Here is a 17,996-nt window from a genome sequence, read left to right on the forward strand (position 1 = left end):
CAGCCACAAGCAGCTATTGTTAAAACGCAATAGAGATAATGGATGTAGTTTTAAATAAAAAAAAAAAAAATTTTTAGCAATATTTGCACAGAATATAGGCAATGAGGATCTCATGTGGCTCCTGCTCTGAGACGACAGTCGGCAGTCAGTGAGTTTGTGACGCACCACAAAGAGGCGCTGTTTCCCTTGAAGTGGGCCAGAACGGTTTTAGGTCAACCTGGCATGTATAAATAATAACACCCACTACTGCTGGCTGGGACTCTGAGCACGTGAAGAGAGCCGTTCCCCCATCTGTGTCTGTACAAAACGTGACATCCTGCAGCGTGTAAACCAGCTCTTATTAATCAGTGTTTATGTGAAAAGCATTGAGAACTGAAACCTCAGCTCACGCATGCAGGCGGCCAGCAGTTCCGTTCTTTATAACCAACGTACGCTTTTTATACGCGCTGCTGTTTTCTGACTCAACGCGGATGATCATGCAAAACGCGGCCCTCTTTGGGAAAACCTGTCGGGCTGCTCGCTGTGAATCAGGAAAGGTGTGTCGTCTGGCGGTATTACGTTACCTGTTGGGTGTCCCCCTCTGTGTAAGGCAGCTTTGTGGACACATGGAACATGACCTCCTTGTTGCGGTAGTTGCAGTACACGGATTCTGTGCCCGTCTGCCCGTGAGTCACGTCCAACCCTCCGCGGAAACTACAAGCAAACAGAAGCGTGTCTAACAGGATATTCCACCATCACTGCAGAAGCATGACCATTACTCCTGTAGCGTGCATGATGGGACGGAAATAGGAGTTGACGTTGTGTGTTTGGCATGTATATGGAGAGCTCGCTTAGCGCCTCGACAGCTCTTGTTTTGAATCTTACCCTTTGAAATGATGCAGTTCAATCTTTTCTCCCAGAAACTCCAGGAACTCTTCGAAGGCAGGACTTTCTTCACTGTTGCCAAACAGCTCCTCTTCTGATGTCTGAAGCCAGGAAAGCACATAAGGAAATAAAGATTAGTGCGACAGTGTCTTGCAAACGTTTCCCCATTCTGTCACATTACGACTCCACATATCAATGAAGTTATTGGCATTGTATGTTACAGGCAAAAGCAATGTTGCATATTTGTGAAGTTGGACAAAAATCTGTCCAAAGTGTGGCATGCATCTGCCTTCAGTTTCCCCCTTTTGTAGGACAGCCTCTGGCTCAAATTACAGCATTGAAAAGTATTTCCACAGATCGTCCATTATATTTAGGTCCGGACTCGAACTGGTCCATTCTAACATTTAATATGCTCTGATCTGAACCATTTCACCGTAGCTCTAGCTGTATATGTTGGGTTGCTCTGCTGGAAGGCGGACCTCCGCCTCAGACTCAAGTTTCTGGCAGCATCTAAAAGATTTTCCTCCAGCAGCGTCCTGTATTAAGCTTCACCCATCTTCCCATTATCTCTGGCCAGCCTCTCTGCACCTGCTTGAGAAAAACATCATGTGCTTTCATCACGTTTCACAGAGTCTTTGGGGTTCACACACAGGGTTTTACATGTAGACCAAAGGTTGGACTCATTTGATCGGAGCACATTCTTCCACATGTTCCCTGTGTCTCCTCCATGGTTTGTGCAAAACTGAAGCAGGGCTTTCAAAGACCTTCTTTCAAAGATGGTTTTCTTCTTGTCGCTCTGACCAAAGGCAACATTCATAGACTAATATTTGTCAACGGATTCTCCCAAATGAGCAGTGGACCTCTGCAACTCCTCCAGAGTTAGCATGGGCCTCTTGCACGCTTCTATGATTAACACTCCTCTACCCTGTCTGTTTAATTGGATGGCCATGTCTTAAATTGTACCATACCTTCTTCGTTTTTAGATGAGGGAACAATACTCTGTTGGCTGTTCATAACTTCAAATATTGTTTATAACCGAACCCTGATTTAATCCTCTCCACAACCTGTCTGCTGTGCTCCTCTGTCTTTATGATGCTGATTTTACGCCACTGTTCTCTAAAAAAAAAAGCTGGTAAATTCTGAAGGCAACTGGTTGCACTGGATTTTATTTAGCATTGTTAGATTAAATGTGGATCTAAATGCATATCATAATCTAAAAATGGAAACCATGTACCCGTTTTCTTCGCCGTTCTTTGTTATGTGCTGCTTTGTGTTATGTGTCTATCACATTAAATTCTAAGAAAATGCATTGAAGCATGTGGTTGTAATGTGACAAAATGTATTCAAAAAAAGTGAATCTTAAAATAGAAGAGCAAACCCTGTGAAAATTCCAAAAATGGTTTGCAAGTCTAGTTTACTAATATAATAAAAGGGCATCAGAGAACATTAGTCTGGCAGAGCAGCAGCCATGGCACAAGTACAAGAAAATAAAAATAATGATGCACATCTTGTGCTGCGATAACTTCAATATTGTAACAAAATTAGACAGAACCTCCAGAGATAGGGAAGCTTGAACAATAATCTCTTCTGGGATACGATTATTAGCTGTCTGAGGAGTAGTTATATGAACAAAACCCTGCCTTAAAACAAGTAAAATGGCCATTAAAAACCTTCCTCTATTCTTCCATACACCGACTTAACCAGGAAGTCTTTCTCAAAATTAAAAAAAAGATTCCTTTTGACTTGTTCCCGGTGTATCTCATAGGACCATATTGCATCTAAGCTCTTATCAACAGTGCATGTGTCTACCAGAACCTGCAGGTTTTCTTCAAACAGCCTTCAGCTTCTCCTCTGCCCTTCCAGCCCCGCTACCTGACACAGCGCACAAAGGGACTGATTGTCTCAGAAAACGAGAGGGTGAGCAGGAGGCAACAACAATGGCTTGCTTTGACAGAGAGCCATAATTAGTACGAGAAGGACTGAGCACAATCACCTTCCTTAAGGAAATCAGAAATTGCAATGAATATGCATGCTCTATGTTTAATGGGAGGAAGACCTAGAGAAGAGGTTCCATGCATTTCTGCAGCAAAGGACCACCAGGATACGTCCTTCGTGACTCACCTGTCCAAACTTTTGGTAGATGACTCCAAATTTAAAATTGTTGCTGATCACGTGTTCATCAAATGTGACGATGAGTCTTGAAGCCTGTAGAAACACACACAAAATATGTTTTCACTTCCTTTCCAGACCCTATGGTGGCTGATCGATTCCAGCCAATTAAACTTAATTAGCAATGGCATTTTTTTTTATTTAACTTTGATATGAAGACTAATTAGGCAGCCAGTTTATGAATGGGGCAATCCCAAAAATTACAAGCATCCATGCCCTTGCTGAAGAATGACATCCCCACAGCATGATGCTGTTACTACAGTGTTTCACTGTGAGAATGTGGATGTGTTGCCGTGTTCTATTCTGCCACAGAAAGAACTTTGCATGCAGGCTAAAATGTCCATACTTGGTCTGATCAGAGAAACGGCTTATGGCTCAACTTGTTTTTATCAGCAGCTTCTTTTTTGTCTATCATACAGCATCCCATTAAAGTACACTGACGTTTATGGCTCTCAGATGACTAATCATGGAAAAGCTGGGTGGGTGAAAATACTTTTCGATGGCAATGTGCTGTCCACCATGCCCATCAATTTAGCTTCTAAAACAAAGTCCAAACAGATCGTCAAACTATGTATTAATTGTTGAGAGAGACAAATACAAAACTGGTGGTGCCAACTTACTTTTGGATAGAGGACAGGATAGAAGCGGTCTACGTTGACCTCCTCACAGACGAGCTTGGGTGAAAATGTGAGAATAAAGAAAATGTCAGAGTGAGGCCATCACGACTGAACAGTTATTGTTCACAGGAGAGCGGCTCTTCTCACCTTGGCCATTTGAACCACGTTGGGGAACTCTGTTAGACAGGATATGGGGATCACATCATGATGGGTTTTCAGCTTGGTTCTGTTGAAGTCGTAAAACAATAACTCATCCATCAGACGTGATAGAACAATTACTTTCACCAAACCTCCCCACCCATCCCTCTCTTTGCCTTCTGTCCCTCCTATCACACCCACTCGCTGGCCTAAAGAGTCCATCTGTTACTCTGCTGTGGAAATGACAGCTCTGTTGACACTCTCTTCTGCTTTACGACTGCTGCGCTGACACCTGGGGAGGATGTGTACATCCTGTCACACATTATTGCCACAATGGGCATTTCAGGTGAAACAAAATCATTATGTTGCATTTGATGCAGCTCTTTCAGCTATTGAAAGTGGTTCTCTTTAACCCTCTGATATGATCATTTGGAAAGCTGACCATTACGCGTACTGCAACACTGGGCTGCTCATATACATAAGTGAGTGTTACCTGAGCATCAGGCGGAGATGTTCCTGGTCACCAATCTCGTCGTACTTTATTGAGAACACCAGATGCCCGAGGGAACTGTCCAGTGAATAGTAATTAAAGTGCTCCTGAGGGCACAGAGTTAACAGAACACCTTTAATATGCATCATAACTAAACACACACATCCAAAGCACATCTGACTAGTCAAAGCACATGTCCTTTTGCTACAGGATCTCTAGCAGATGAGCAAGCACAGATAAATTTGATGGCACGCCTGGTAAAGATGTGCAAAACATCTTAAAATACATCCATCTTTAATTGCTCTAATCTCCAAGTCCAACTCAGATTAATGTCTGAGCACATTCATTAAATGAGTGGAAGATCTGAAGTCGAGATATAGACTTTATTTTTGTAAAACAAATTTATAATAAATGTACAGCATTTTTTTTACTGTGTTTTTTTATTGTATTGTAGTAGGTTGCACAGATATGGAAACACCTCCTGACAATACTTTGTGCAACCATCTCTAACAAGGTTTTTGGAAGAAAAACAGGCCCACAGCATCATTGTTCCTCTACTGTGCCCAGAACACTCAGTTCTGGCCTTCTCTGAGCAAAACACACGGTTCCACTTAAAATGACTAGTAGTTTAACAAACTCCACATGTTTATGTTTGTAATGGTGGGATGGTAGGACTGCCATGCCTCCTGACACTGTATGCACTGTGTCTGGAAAGATGAATATGAGCCATTGGCCACAGGATAAAATCAATGATTATTTTTTAGTAGTTGAAACTTGAGAAATAAACATAAATAAAAAATGCTTTATTTATCCTAAAAGGGATTTTTAGATGTGCCAAAAGTTGGGGTAATGGTGATATCATTAAATATGATTACACGATTATATACTGTTCCAATATTTAACCCTATTTACATTTACAACTGAGGCTTTATGAAGAGAAAAATAAATTAATGATTAAGAGCTGTACAAAATGTCCTAATTTTTATTTTTTTTTACAAGGATGCTGCCTCACTCTTTAGAGAAAAGCTATTTGAAAATACTTAAAGAATCATTAACCTTAGAACAAAGTTTTGGAAAGATTTCATCATCAACAATTATCTTTGGAGGTTCAGATGTGACCCTGTTAAGTACATCAATCATTAAAAACTGGAAAAATACAAAGAGCATTTATTAAACATACAGTAAAATAAATATTATTTTATCTGCCAGCCTGAAATATCACAAAACATTTGCTTGGCTCCTGATGCTCTTGATAAAATGCATCATAACTAAACAAAATAGCACAATAGCTACAACATAATTAAATTCTGAAATAAATTATTAAAATATTGAACTTTAACTAAGGTATTTTCCATTTAAATATTAATTAATTTATTTTATTATTGATATATTAAAATAGTTATCAGTATAAGTATTTATTATTTTTTGTCTTTAATAAATGTGTTTATTTACAATTTCCTTTTAGTTTTAATACATCGAAAAAAATATAATTAGTAATTTATTTTTTAAATTGCAGCACTTTTGGAACCCGATAAAACTAACTCCTTTAAGTTCCTTATGGCATGCCTTAGTATTACCCAAAAACAGCGGTATTAACAAACACCTGATCAATATTAAATATCCATCAAAAACCAACAATTGCAGCCTTCGATCCGGGTTCTAGTGTTTCAGGGAATCACTACAGAACCTCAAAGATCACAGCTAGATCCTCACACTGAAGTGCATGAATGTTCAACGCTGAGTCTCACAAATAAACAAGATCACTCCATTGTCATGTCCATTTTGGAAATGCGTCAGTTTATAAAGAGACACAACACAACTCTTTAACTACACTTCCATGCCTAAAGCCAAATATTGGCTATACAGTACATTCACAAAGACTATTAATGTGACATCTTTTCTGTAGTTGTGTGATGGAGTTTCTTTTCTTTAATCCTCCCCCTGTGTCACATTGGTGCATTGTTGATGAAGCCCGCTGGTGTGTGAAGGAGAAGAACAAACATGAGATTGTTCTTGTCTAATCTGCGATATGTAAAGCTGCAGATACAAGCGATAAAATAAGATCAATACCATCTGCCCTTAATATTTTGTCTCATTCTTTGAGACATAAAGCAAAATGAAGAAGAGGAAACCTAAAAACCATGCTAAACATAGTATTTCTTCTTAGTCTTATTAAAACATCAGTATTGAAAATATTCCATTTAAACTGAGCCACCCTAAAGATTGAATCATAATCATTGTCTCAATTTTAGACCAGCAAAGGACTGCGTGGATCCAATGCTTGGTGGGTTGTTTTATTTTTATGCAGGAAAATGCTACATTTGACTTTAACTGCCCTGGTTGCTTCTTCCTGGTAAATAATTTTGTCACTGAGATGCTGAATTTCACAGATAGTTGCATGGACAATGTGATAATGGAAAAGAAAAAGAAAAGAAGGATGAGGACAATGGTTAAACAGATAACATAATCTCAGTAATAGAATTGCAGTTTTATGTTTCCCTAAATTTAAACAGTCCTGAAAGGGAATATATTGTGACCAACAGGAAGAAGTTGAATTTCTTAGTTTGAATGTAAAATATTAAATAGAGTAGCCCTGGTTGAGTCTGTTCTTCCCTACGTGAAGTGTTGTATAGAACTGCCAGCAAGAACATAGCAAAAATATCAAGACCAAGAGAGTTTAAACTTGCCATATCCAAGGTAGAGTACAAACCGCAGGAATTGAGCTTAAAGCAGCAGTAGGTAACTTTTGTGAAACTATTATTTTATATATTTGTTAAAACTGTCATCATGTTCTGACAGTAAAGTATGAGACAGATAAAATATGAGACAGATAAAGTATGAGACTTTCAAAATAATAAAACTCTTCAGATTTCTCCTAGTGGTCCTACTGCGATTTGCGGAAATACACCGCTCCCGGACAGACAGCGAATCAAAGACAGGAGGAATGTCTGACTCTAATTGGTTGTTAGCAGTGTCAATCACTTTTGAGTATGTGCTGCTCACACCCCCTCCCCCACACATTGCTACCATCATTCAAGCTCAAGACTGCCGGCGGGCTGCAGCTGTGCAGAGAAATGGCAAAGAAACAACTTGCTTTACATAAAAACTGGCAATTTGTCGAGTGGCATCTGCTCAGAAGACAAATACAGGTAAACAGAAGAAGGCGGACAATGACGAGAAGCAAAGTAAAAAGGAAGAATTAGACCGAGACCGAGTTTTCAGTCTTGGGATGCAACAGGACGGTGTTGTGTTTTTTCCAGCAAGCTTTTTTATTTTTTAAAGAAAAGCACAATTTAATTCCCATCACAGCAGTACTTATCTAAGCCCCTCACGAGACCCAACTTACGATACCTGTTGTTGATATGGTGCTTGTGACTTTATGCCAAAATTTTGTATGCCTTTCTTGGGTAGGCGGCATGAAAAGCTGTCATACACATGCAAATTACGCTATTGACCCAAGGAGCCTGCTTTTTCTATAACAATCTAAGAGCTTTTTACAGTTTTTGATAAAATTCAGACTGAAAGACAGACTGCATTGGCACACTGCACTTCTTATTTTACTGTATTCTTATTTTTGTCTGCACCATCAATACCAAGTCAAATTCCTTGTAAGTGCAAACCTACTTGGCGATTAAACTTGATTCTGATTCTGATTGTGATTCTATAGCATCTTCCAAGCCGTCTTGGGGCATTGCGCTCGAACATCCCTAAATGTCCTCGGAGAATTGTGCAGAGTGCAGCTGAAACGTTACATTTACATTTTATGACATTACAAGTTTAAGAAGTAGGACATAATGAAATACTGTAACCGCACTAAAATATTTAGCAAAACATTATCAATGAGCCATATCACATAGGAGCGTAAAAGATGCTAATGTTAGCCTGGCAATCACCTCTGGATGAAAACATTGTCAGCAGGAGCCAAACGGGAGTTTAATGAAAACTGTAACTCTATGTGTGGAGAAAGATTTGCGTATTAAACAAATCATTAATCTATACATATTTTAAGCAATCTCTCTCAGATTATAGCAGCATATTGAAACTGATGAGCAGAAACTGAGTTTGAACAAAAATTGGTCTTTGTCAGACACTAAAGCATTGATAGAGAATTGATGATCACATTGATTTTTATGAAATACTGAATTAAGACTTGGTATTAACAAATTTCTATCTTGAAATGACTTAGATCTGTATCAGGGCCAAAATAGCATGCTCGATATAGGCCTAGTATTGTTATGTCTTAGCTTGATTGCTTTATTACATATTTGATCTTTCTTAGATTTTTTTAATTCATAGGAAAAATTAATATTTTTACTCATCATTATAACACCATATTGAACAAATACAATTAGCTAACCTTGCCCAGAAAGTGTTTCCTGTAGAGTGTAGCCATAGTGTTGCATTCCAGTTTAGTGCGGCTGTTGGGTGACGGAGGTCGGTGGTGCTCCAGGTCCCCAGCTTTGCCCAGCTCATGGTTGGTGCCCTCAATCCAGTAACCGCCAAACTGTGGCAGCAGGATGAGAGGAAAGGGGCTTTTCTTTCCCAACACCTGTTTAAAATGCAGAGAGACAATCAGAACTACAAAAACTTATTTAAAATATTGATATGGCTGTACACTTATACAGAGGAAGGACAGCAAAATGCATTCCTGTACTGATTTTTTAACTGTTTTCACTTAAAAAGAAATGAACACTCTTTTTTATAGTAATTTATTTCAAATAGGGAGAAATAAATAACCAAACAATAGAGAAAAGGTTAGAAACTTATCAAACATCATTGTGTGAAATAAGTATTTGACCCATTAAAATCACTGAATGTTTTGGGAGAAATGGTCAGGTGAGATGAAGGACAGTTTCCAAGTACAAAGTGGCATTGTGCTCTTCCTACCCAGGTTTCAGTTCCTGCCAATTGTTTTCGAGAAATAATCTGACCAAAACTTTATTCCTGTGTTATGTCCTTCAAACATCGAGCTACTGGTCAGAATTTTTTAGTCTTGCCATGTATACTGTACGGAAAGACATTAACTAAAGGCATGTACATACTCAACAACAACAAATATCATTTTACTTGAGGTGACAAGAACAAATTAAAAAAGTTCACTTTGTCCAGAACATTTCATACTTCACAAAAACACATTTTTAGCAGTTTACAACTGCTGGAAAATTCTCAAAGTTCCCTCCCATTAAAGCATTTGTCAGTGTTGTCACCACACCCACTTAAAACGTCTGACCAATCACACACTTTTTGTTGTATGACAAGAAAAGGCTGAAAGAACCCCCAGAGCAGGGACACAAGAACAGTCTGACGTCATTTTAGGAGAGAGGTTTAGAAAGGGCCTTTGGAATGCAGAGTATGGTCTGAAGGGCCATAATTATTAAATCATAGGACTATTTCACCTCATTGAGGGGCCAATGGATCGAACCATGTACCATAAAATCTTGGAGAAGAACCTTCTTTACTCAGCTATAACACTAAGGTGGACAGAGTCATTCAGAATTACAGTAAATGCTTGGTAACAAAAGAGTGACTGAAGAAGAAGCACAATAAGTTCATGGGGTGGCCCAGCTGGCCTTTGGACCTTGGCCAAACAGGAAATCTGCACAGGGAGCACTAACCTTCTAGATTCTAAGCAGCAGCCAGAAAACCTAAATGATTTATAAGGGTGCTGGTCATTTGCCACCTTGCTATTTTGCATTTTTAAACAATGATCATGTGAAGGAAGTGTTTGGGACAAAAGCTTTAAACCAGTTGCTATGAGCTTTAAGGATGCTTCATTTCTGCTTTGGTAATCAATGATTTCAAATAATTTTCTTTAATGTACTCATTGTCTTATGTAAGGAAACGCTGGTATGTGCCTCTATCTGCAGCAGGTTACATTTGATTTACACTGGGGTCTTAATCTGTGATGTTTCAAAAAAGTCAGCTGATCTATACAGATCCTCAATCAGAGTCTATACAAGCCTTCAGGAAATAATGTAGAATAAAACTACAGACTATGTTGAGTTTGAGCACCTTTCTCCACACATCTCGTCATCAAAATATTAAACTACCACAAAAAATTTAAAATTTGGTACAAGTGAACAAAGTTGTTTGTTCAAAGGTATGGATTGAGATAAATGGAGGCGAAATGGCCGTGCATATGGATAAAACGAGGGTGCAAACTGGTCAATTGCCCAAGAGCCATTTAGAGTTTTTGAAAGGACAAGTATATTTTATCCACAGGTTCCAGGCAAACTTGAGGATAACATACACATTTCTCACTTTGAAATGAATTTTAACTTAAATATAATGTCTTTTTTTTCTTGATTTTCAGTGGCTGATCTGTTTCCCTTCAATAAAACAGCACCAACATAAAAATGAAGAACTGTTCATTTCTTTGTAAGTGAGCAAACACCAAAAACTAGCAGGTCCTCAAGTAATGATTGATCCCCCCCTCCCACTGTACATAGAAAGTGATGAAAATGTTTTCCCACCTCATGGACACTTGGGTATGGAATGTAATCTTCTTCAGTCTGCAAAAAAAATTAGCAAATAATAAAAAGATATATATGACCTAAAGAACATTCTCAAAATATACAATAACAGATTAACTATTGTGCTGTTCTGTTATCCTGTTTTGTTCTGTTCCGTTATCAATACCTTGATCAAAGCATTAATTAAAAGTTTTTCTAGATGCATTAATTGAAAATCAAGTAATTCTATTTTACTACATGCATATTTCAATCTTGGTCGTATATTGTTAAAGATACTGGGTCTGTACATGCAGAGTCGTACCTTTAGAGTTGGAGGAAAGGTGCATCTCTGCTCATCCATCCTGCTGCCCTGTCACGGGTAGGAGGGTAAATAAAAAGACAATGAAAGAAAAAGCTCACAATAAATAAGCGTCAGAGAGAAAAAAAAACAATGTTCGCAGAGCAGTGTAATAATCTTAGTCTAAAAATATATCACAACAAACTGGGAGAAAAGGATCAAACTCGTTATATAACAGCAGAGATCTCCCAGGAGATGTGCAGAAGGCAGCAAAGCAGCGTCAAAACAGGGACAGATGGAAAAAAACAGGTACGGATAAGTTTCATAGACAGGGAAGGGATACTGAAAGACTGTGAGACAGTAGAGGGTGGGGAACGGACGCCGAGTATGGTAAACAAACTGCAGAAGTGTGGGAATTAGACCCTGGAGGGTTAAAAAACAGCTAAGTTGGGTAGAAATACTTTACAGCCATTCCCACTTAGGTGTGTGTGTACTACTTACAGATTCATGAGAACATGTTTTCTGTATTTTACCATCAAAGTGAGGACCTGTTTTGAGCCAGGGGTTAGGTTTAGGCCTAAAGTGTCAGTTAGGTTTAGGTTTAGATTAGGTGTGTTCTGGTAATGGTTAGGTTTATGCCCACAATAAGATGTGGTATTTTGGGCCGTTGCGTCTATTAATTAGAGCTGTTGTGATATGGGAGGCTCCACAGGTCCTGAACACTGTTGCCCCACAGCTAAAGAAAAAGAGGAATAGGTTTGAATTTCTGAATCAGTCTCTATGAGGGACAAACTTGTCCAATCAGAGCAAAAGAGCCACACAAAGCAGTGACCAAGGCTGTGAACTTGGTGGATTCTCAGCAGCTGTGTGCATGTCAGATTGATGGCCATGTGCAAACTGGTGACAGTTATATTCACTTATTGTGGTAGCCTAAATCAAGACTGAATAATTTTGGTCCCAATGCATTTTTTTGTATTATTATTATTATTTTGCATCTGCAGCAGACTTTGATGTGCTTTGTCAAACCTATCTTGTTTTATATATATATATATATATATATATATATATATATATATATATATATATATATATATATATATATATATATATATATAAAATAACTTATGACGGGACATTGGCGTTTGATGAAACAGGTTTATACAAAGAGAACTCTTTAATTTATTACCGGACTTTTTTTTTTTTTATTAAAAGTTTTTGATTGTGGTTTTGTTTTGGAAGGATTTGGGATAACGTGAAGGTCCTCACATTGTATTTTGCTATCGGTAGGGTTTAGGACTAAGGTGTGAGTTAAGTTGGTTAGGGTTGGGCATGCACTGGCATTGGTAATGTTTAGGATTATTGTCAGGATTAGGCCATAGAAAGGGTTGAAAATGACTCAAAACGACAGTCAACACATGTTTCTCACCACATATAGCAAGATGAGAATGTGTGTCTTTTTGAGAGAGAGATAATGAGGAGGGTCAATGCAGAAAAAGATGCTGCAGTCATGACGAGGCTGGACTTTATTGAGGGAAGTGTATCTTAAGCAGCTCTGTTTCCATCTGCTAAGCAAATATATTTGTTTGCACAAAAACCGACTGCAAAGAAGGAAATATGTGAAAGCTTCTGGAAGCTTTGCCTTCTGCAATAGTTTAGATTTTTTTTTTTTAAATGATGACTAATGTGTATGCACCATCACAGGAGAATAAACTGCAAACACCCAGAAATGTTGTGGCTTTTCATAAGCCCCATCATACAAATCTTAGCCTCTTATGAGTGGGATTTCATGACTTAATAAAACATCCTTCCAAAGCCTTCAGAAAACCAGGAGATAGCGTTTGAAGTGAGATAATAAGCTTACAGTGCTGTCAGCCAACGTCTCAACCAGAACATTTATACAGATGCCGAGGAAAAAAACATACAGCTCGTCTGAAACAGTCAAGACTCAACATCCTTTTCAGTAACAAAAATAGAAAAAGACAAGGAGTGTCATTGTCAGTAACAGACACACCAGAATTGGAAAGAGACAGACTGGTTGGTTAGTGTTTTTAGCTGTGTGAGGCAAAGCAAAAATGCAGAGATCTGTGCATCATCTTACCTGCATCTTTTCAATCATTTCAAATAAATCTGTGGTCTGGGGAGAGGAGATGACATGTCTGAGTATATCTGACAGGTGTGAAAGTTTACACCTTGCAACAGGATGTAGTGAACTAATTGTGGGCCAGAGTTAGTCACATAAGAGCAAACATTACTTAAGCAGCAGTTTTGCAAATACAATGCTGGTAATACCTTTGAGGACATATTTTCCTTTCATGTGACATGTTTGATGTATTCTGCAGCAAATTATATTAAGGTTGAAACGTGAGCATAATATAAATAACAGGACGTACAATGACTTGTATGAGTATCAATATTGACTTAACCACTGAACCTTACTCACTGGGATTGTATGTCACAAATGTGTGATATGTATATTGCATAAGTATTCTCCCTCCTTTACTCTGATACCCAATACTGTAATAACATCCAGTCTGGCCATTTGCCTTCAGAAGTCACCAAAGCAGATTTCTTTAGGGATCGTATGTGATAGACCAATACAAAGTAGATCATAGGGATGCATGCAAAAATGCATATGGCTGCTTTTACGGGCTTCTGAAATCTAAATTTATACACGTTAAAAGGATATATGCCTCTACTTTATGACTTGATATTCCTTTTTTGGCTCTTGAGGGCCGAATAAATTGCCTTGATGGGCCGTATTCGGCCCACAGGCCTCGAGTTTGACCCATGACCAAAGCATATTCATGTGTTAGAATGGCATAATCAAAGTGCAAGGCTATTCCTGGATGGTGTCCAGTCAGGGATTTTTCTAAAGAAGAAGGGGTAAACATCTCAGTCTATGGATGTGCAAACCTTATAGAGACAAAGTTTAAAAGATGCAAAGCAGTAATTGCAGGGAAAGATTACTTTCTTAAGGATTAATTCAGGTATGCTGGAGACAAATGTACACCACACCGATTTTTATTTGCATAGGAATTTGAAACTACAAATTAATTCCTTTCCACTTTGCCTATTACACAATATTTTGTATTGGTCCATCACGTAAAATTTCATGATCATACAGTGTAGTTTGTATTTGCAATATGAGAAAATATGAGATAGCATTATCAATGCTTTAGGAAGGCACTGTATACACTGTAAAAAATAAATTGTTGTTTTTACTGAAAAATCTTGGCAGCTGTGGTTACCAGAATATTTCAGTAAAAATGCAGTAAAAATGTAAGCAAGGTTACCAACCCACCAGTATATTTTACAGTGAAAATGTAAACCAGTTTACAGAACCACCTGTATATTATAGATTATAAAACTGTGGACTGCTTGATAGCGTTACATTTTTAAATGTATATTTAACAGCTATTTTTAATTATATTTTTTAGGATTTTTTGTGGCACTAGTGTCCCTTTTTATTGAAAGTAGGCTGACAGAGAGGGGGAAGACATGCAGCAAAGGATCGCAGGCCAAAATTGAACCTGGGTTAGCTGAGCCAAGGACTGAGGGCTCCGTACAATGGGCCGCGTGCTACCTCTGTGCCACCAGCGCGGCCTAATTGTTAATTTTAAATACATAAATTGTGATTATGACCAGTGCCATGACTACACTTTTTAAAAATAATAATTTATGTATTTAACAGCGACTATTACGACGCTGCGGTGGAGGAAGTTCGACTCCAGCCACCTTTGCCACATGACTTCCACCTCTCTCTCAGCCTACTTTCAAAAATAAGGTCCACTAGTGCCACAAAAAATATAATAAAAAGTAGGTGTTAAATATACATGTAAAGATAACAGGCAGTCCACAGTTTCATAATGTAAAATATACAGGTGGTTCTGTAAACTGGTTTACATTTTTACTGTATTTTTACTGAAAAATTCTGGTAACATCTGCCAATATTTTTCAGTTAAAACAACAGATTTTTTTTACAGTGTACAACCTAAGGATACAATATGCAACCCTTGTTTCACTCTTAAGTCATACATAAAGCATTGAGGTAAACTGTATTAAAGTGTGATGAATCTCAATCAAAAACTGCCAAACACAAAGGACATTTGAACCAGGCTATATTTATTACCTTTATTGCAAAGAAATATGCACAGAATCCTTGTAAATGTTGGATTTCATGATATTTGCCTATTTTTACAAAAAAAAAAAAATGTTTTCACTCTTAATATCTGTCCTGACATTTTACCTTTTTTTTTTTTTTGCAAATAATGCTCTTTCTCCTTCCTTGCAATGCCTCACCCTATGCCTGCTCCATGCAAATCCTCTGAACTCACTTGCAACGCCTTGTATCGGGTAGTAAAGGAACACATGCAAAACCTTCCCGAAACAGCTGAGAATGAGCAGCACCAATCCGCTGCAAATCAGCCCAGTGTAGTTAAGGGATGGCTGAAAGGTTCAGCCCGTAAAGCCTGACACAATTACTCAGTGTACAGAGCAATCGTGTCTCAGCTTTGTGTGAGTTTGAGTTAAGTCCTCCACCATGAGCAAACAATAGTCTGCCACAAACCCTGAAAGTAAACACTTCTAGATGTAACCACAGATTAGGAGTAGAAAAACTGTGGCTCAGGGGTTTTGCATAATCCCTGCTGTTAAACTAAAATGTTAAAAGCTTTGGAACTTTAACATTTTATCTCGTTTTAAGAAGTGATCTATAACACAAAAAAAGCACATAACTTCAAGTGCATCAATAAAAATTATGTAGCATGAAATACAGAGTTTTAGACTCACTATTCATAAAATTGCATTCCATTGCTGTTTTAGATTTCCATCCACCATGCTGTCAAAATAAAGTTACTTACACTGCTGGGTTTCTTCCAGCGTGTCTTTGTCACCATCGGATAATGGTGGCGGCTGCGAAGATCTTCAGCCATAGCTTTCTGTTTGCCTCACTGCTAGCTTCAAAACGCCTCACTGTCACCGACTCTAAAACATTGGCCTTCAATTGGACATGACTGCTGAGCTCCTCGGAAAACTCAAACTGGGAACTGCATCCTGACTGTGACACCTGAACCAAAGCTGCATCCCCGATGACTACGACCTGTAGGCAAGATCCGCAGGCAGTTATAAACCAGGTCGCGGTGAAAAGCCAGCTGTTGTTGGCAGACATCTAGATAAGCAATCCTCTGTCTGAAGTTAGAGGTGTCTCCTCTTGTCTTTTAGCCTATGACAGGAGGAAATCCGGATCACATGTCATCCACCTCTCTTTAAACAGTTAGTGCATCCTGACTGACAGCTGGAGGTGGAGTCCAACTTCTCTGCTATCACAAACTGCTGCAAAATCAGAGAACAGACTTTTTTTTTATCACTGAAAGGCTCAGCACCGAAATGCATTAAAGACGTATTCTCATTGGATCAGCCTACCAGACCAGTCAGGTCTTCTGGTTTAAGTCAACGCTGCATCCCCAGAATCAGAACCACACTGCAAAAAGGGAACTAAAAGTAAGTACAAACATATTTTTAAATGAGTGGATTTTTCCTTGATTTGAGCAGGTAAACAAAACTTTTTGTCAATGGAATAAGATTTTTGCAATTAAAATAAGAATAATTCATCTCCATCATCTTATTTTAAGTACAGGATGTCTAATTATCTTATTTTAGAGGTAGAAATACTCATTCCATTGGCAAATAGTCTTATTTAGCTGCACATTTTAAGAAAAAATATAGTAATTTCAAGAAAATATGACTTACTTTTACCTCTCTTTTTGCAGTGCAATAATGGAGAAGCGGCATTCTCCTATTTTTTTTGTTTTTGTTTCATCTGACCAGATTACCTTTTCCATATATTCACTGTCTCCTTTATAGCTGTTGGCAAACTGCAAATCAGACTTATTTTAGACGTCTTCCTGACTCCGTTCAAAAAGGGCCAGATTGCATGACGAATCAACAGACTCTCCCACTTGAGCTATGGATCTCTGCAGCTCCTCCAGAGTTACTATAGGTCTCTCAGCTGGTTAATTTTCTGTTTTCATGGATGGATTGAGCACCTTTTTTGTGAGATGTTCCAGTTTGTGATATAATCTTATCTAATAACCATGCTTTACAAATTTCCATCACTTATCTCGGACCTGCTGGGTGTGTTACTCGTTCTTCATAATGCTGATTGTTCTGTAACAAGTATTTCATGTCTTTACAGAACAGCTGGATCTGCAGCATACTGAGATTAAAACCACACACACACAAAGTGGGACTCTGAATAGTAATTTAGTGACTTCAGAAGACAGTTACGCTGGATTTATTTAGGGGCATCAGAGTAAAAGTAGCAGTATAAATTTGCATTCCACACTTTTTGTATAAAAGTTGTATTTGAAAAAAAATCTACTTTGTGTTGGTCTATAACATAAAAAGCTGATAAAATACTTTGTTGTTTGTTTTAATATGATAAAATGTGAAAAAGGTCAGGGGCTGTGAATACTCTTGCAAGGCACTGCGCGTGTGTGTATAAAAGTCATGAATAGTGAAGGAGACCGTAGATGCAGCAGCAACATTTCGCGGCGACGGACACGGTGGAGGAAGTGGGGGAGGATCCCTGGGGAGTAAGGCCAGCACGGAGAGCAGGTGTGAGAGCCGAGACCTGCTTCATTATGAACGCTAATCGGAACGACATTATGACAACGCACAAATTAAATGCACAACACCTCCTGTCCCCTTTCAGACATTTCAGCTGCAACTCTCTGTCTCCTAAAAGAGCTCATTAAGACTGGGAGCTGCTTCCCAAAGTGGATCCAGCATATTTTTCTTTGATGTGAAATAAATTTGGTAGAGCAACTGCAGTTTATTTATATAGTATCGGTGGATGTCTACAATTAATCAGACACAACAAATATATTTAAAAAAAAACATATTTTTTTAAACATCCTCCAAATGTTAGGAGGAATCATAATGTGGAAGCAGAGGTAACGACCAATGTT

At 38.4% G+C, this 17,996-nt stretch overlaps 1 protein-coding gene across 15 annotated transcripts in view; it reads right to left on the reverse strand.

Moving 5' to 3' along the window:
* LOC105935263 (rap1 GTPase-activating protein 1) overlaps nucleotides 1-17,996 on the reverse strand; it is a 70,346-nt gene that overhangs the window by 12,631 nt on the left and 39,719 nt on the right. For 12 of the 15 annotated variants that reach the window (XM_021323064.2, XM_021323063.2, XM_021323062.2 and 9 more), the window contains 10 exons: nucleotides 13,127-13,162; nucleotides 11,053-11,100; nucleotides 10,752-10,790; nucleotides 8,636-8,827; nucleotides 4,282-4,385; nucleotides 3,798-3,876; nucleotides 3,654-3,707; nucleotides 2,986-3,069; nucleotides 865-965; nucleotides 564-693 (listed from right to left, as the gene is read on the reverse strand). In XM_021323064.2, the coding sequence (XP_021178739.2) occupies nucleotides 564-693; nucleotides 865-965; nucleotides 2,986-3,069; nucleotides 3,654-3,707; nucleotides 3,798-3,876; nucleotides 4,282-4,385; nucleotides 8,636-8,827; nucleotides 10,752-10,790; nucleotides 11,053-11,100; nucleotides 13,127-13,162 (867 nt within the window). Of the gene's footprint in view, nucleotides 1-563; nucleotides 694-864; nucleotides 966-2,985; nucleotides 3,070-3,653; nucleotides 3,708-3,797; nucleotides 3,877-4,281; nucleotides 4,386-8,635; nucleotides 8,828-10,751; nucleotides 10,791-11,052; nucleotides 11,101-13,126; nucleotides 13,163-15,887; nucleotides 16,493-17,996 lie in introns of those variants that run through there. The other 3 variants (XM_036140603.1, XM_036140627.1, XM_036140571.1) reach the window with 3 other exon arrangements.

Source organism: Fundulus heteroclitus, chromosome 1 (genome assembly GCF_011125445.2).
Source record: "Fundulus heteroclitus isolate FHET01 chromosome 1, MU-UCD_Fhet_4.1, whole genome shotgun sequence".
In the NCBI taxonomy this organism is placed as follows: Eukaryota; Metazoa; Chordata; class Actinopteri; order Cyprinodontiformes; family Fundulidae; genus Fundulus; species Fundulus heteroclitus.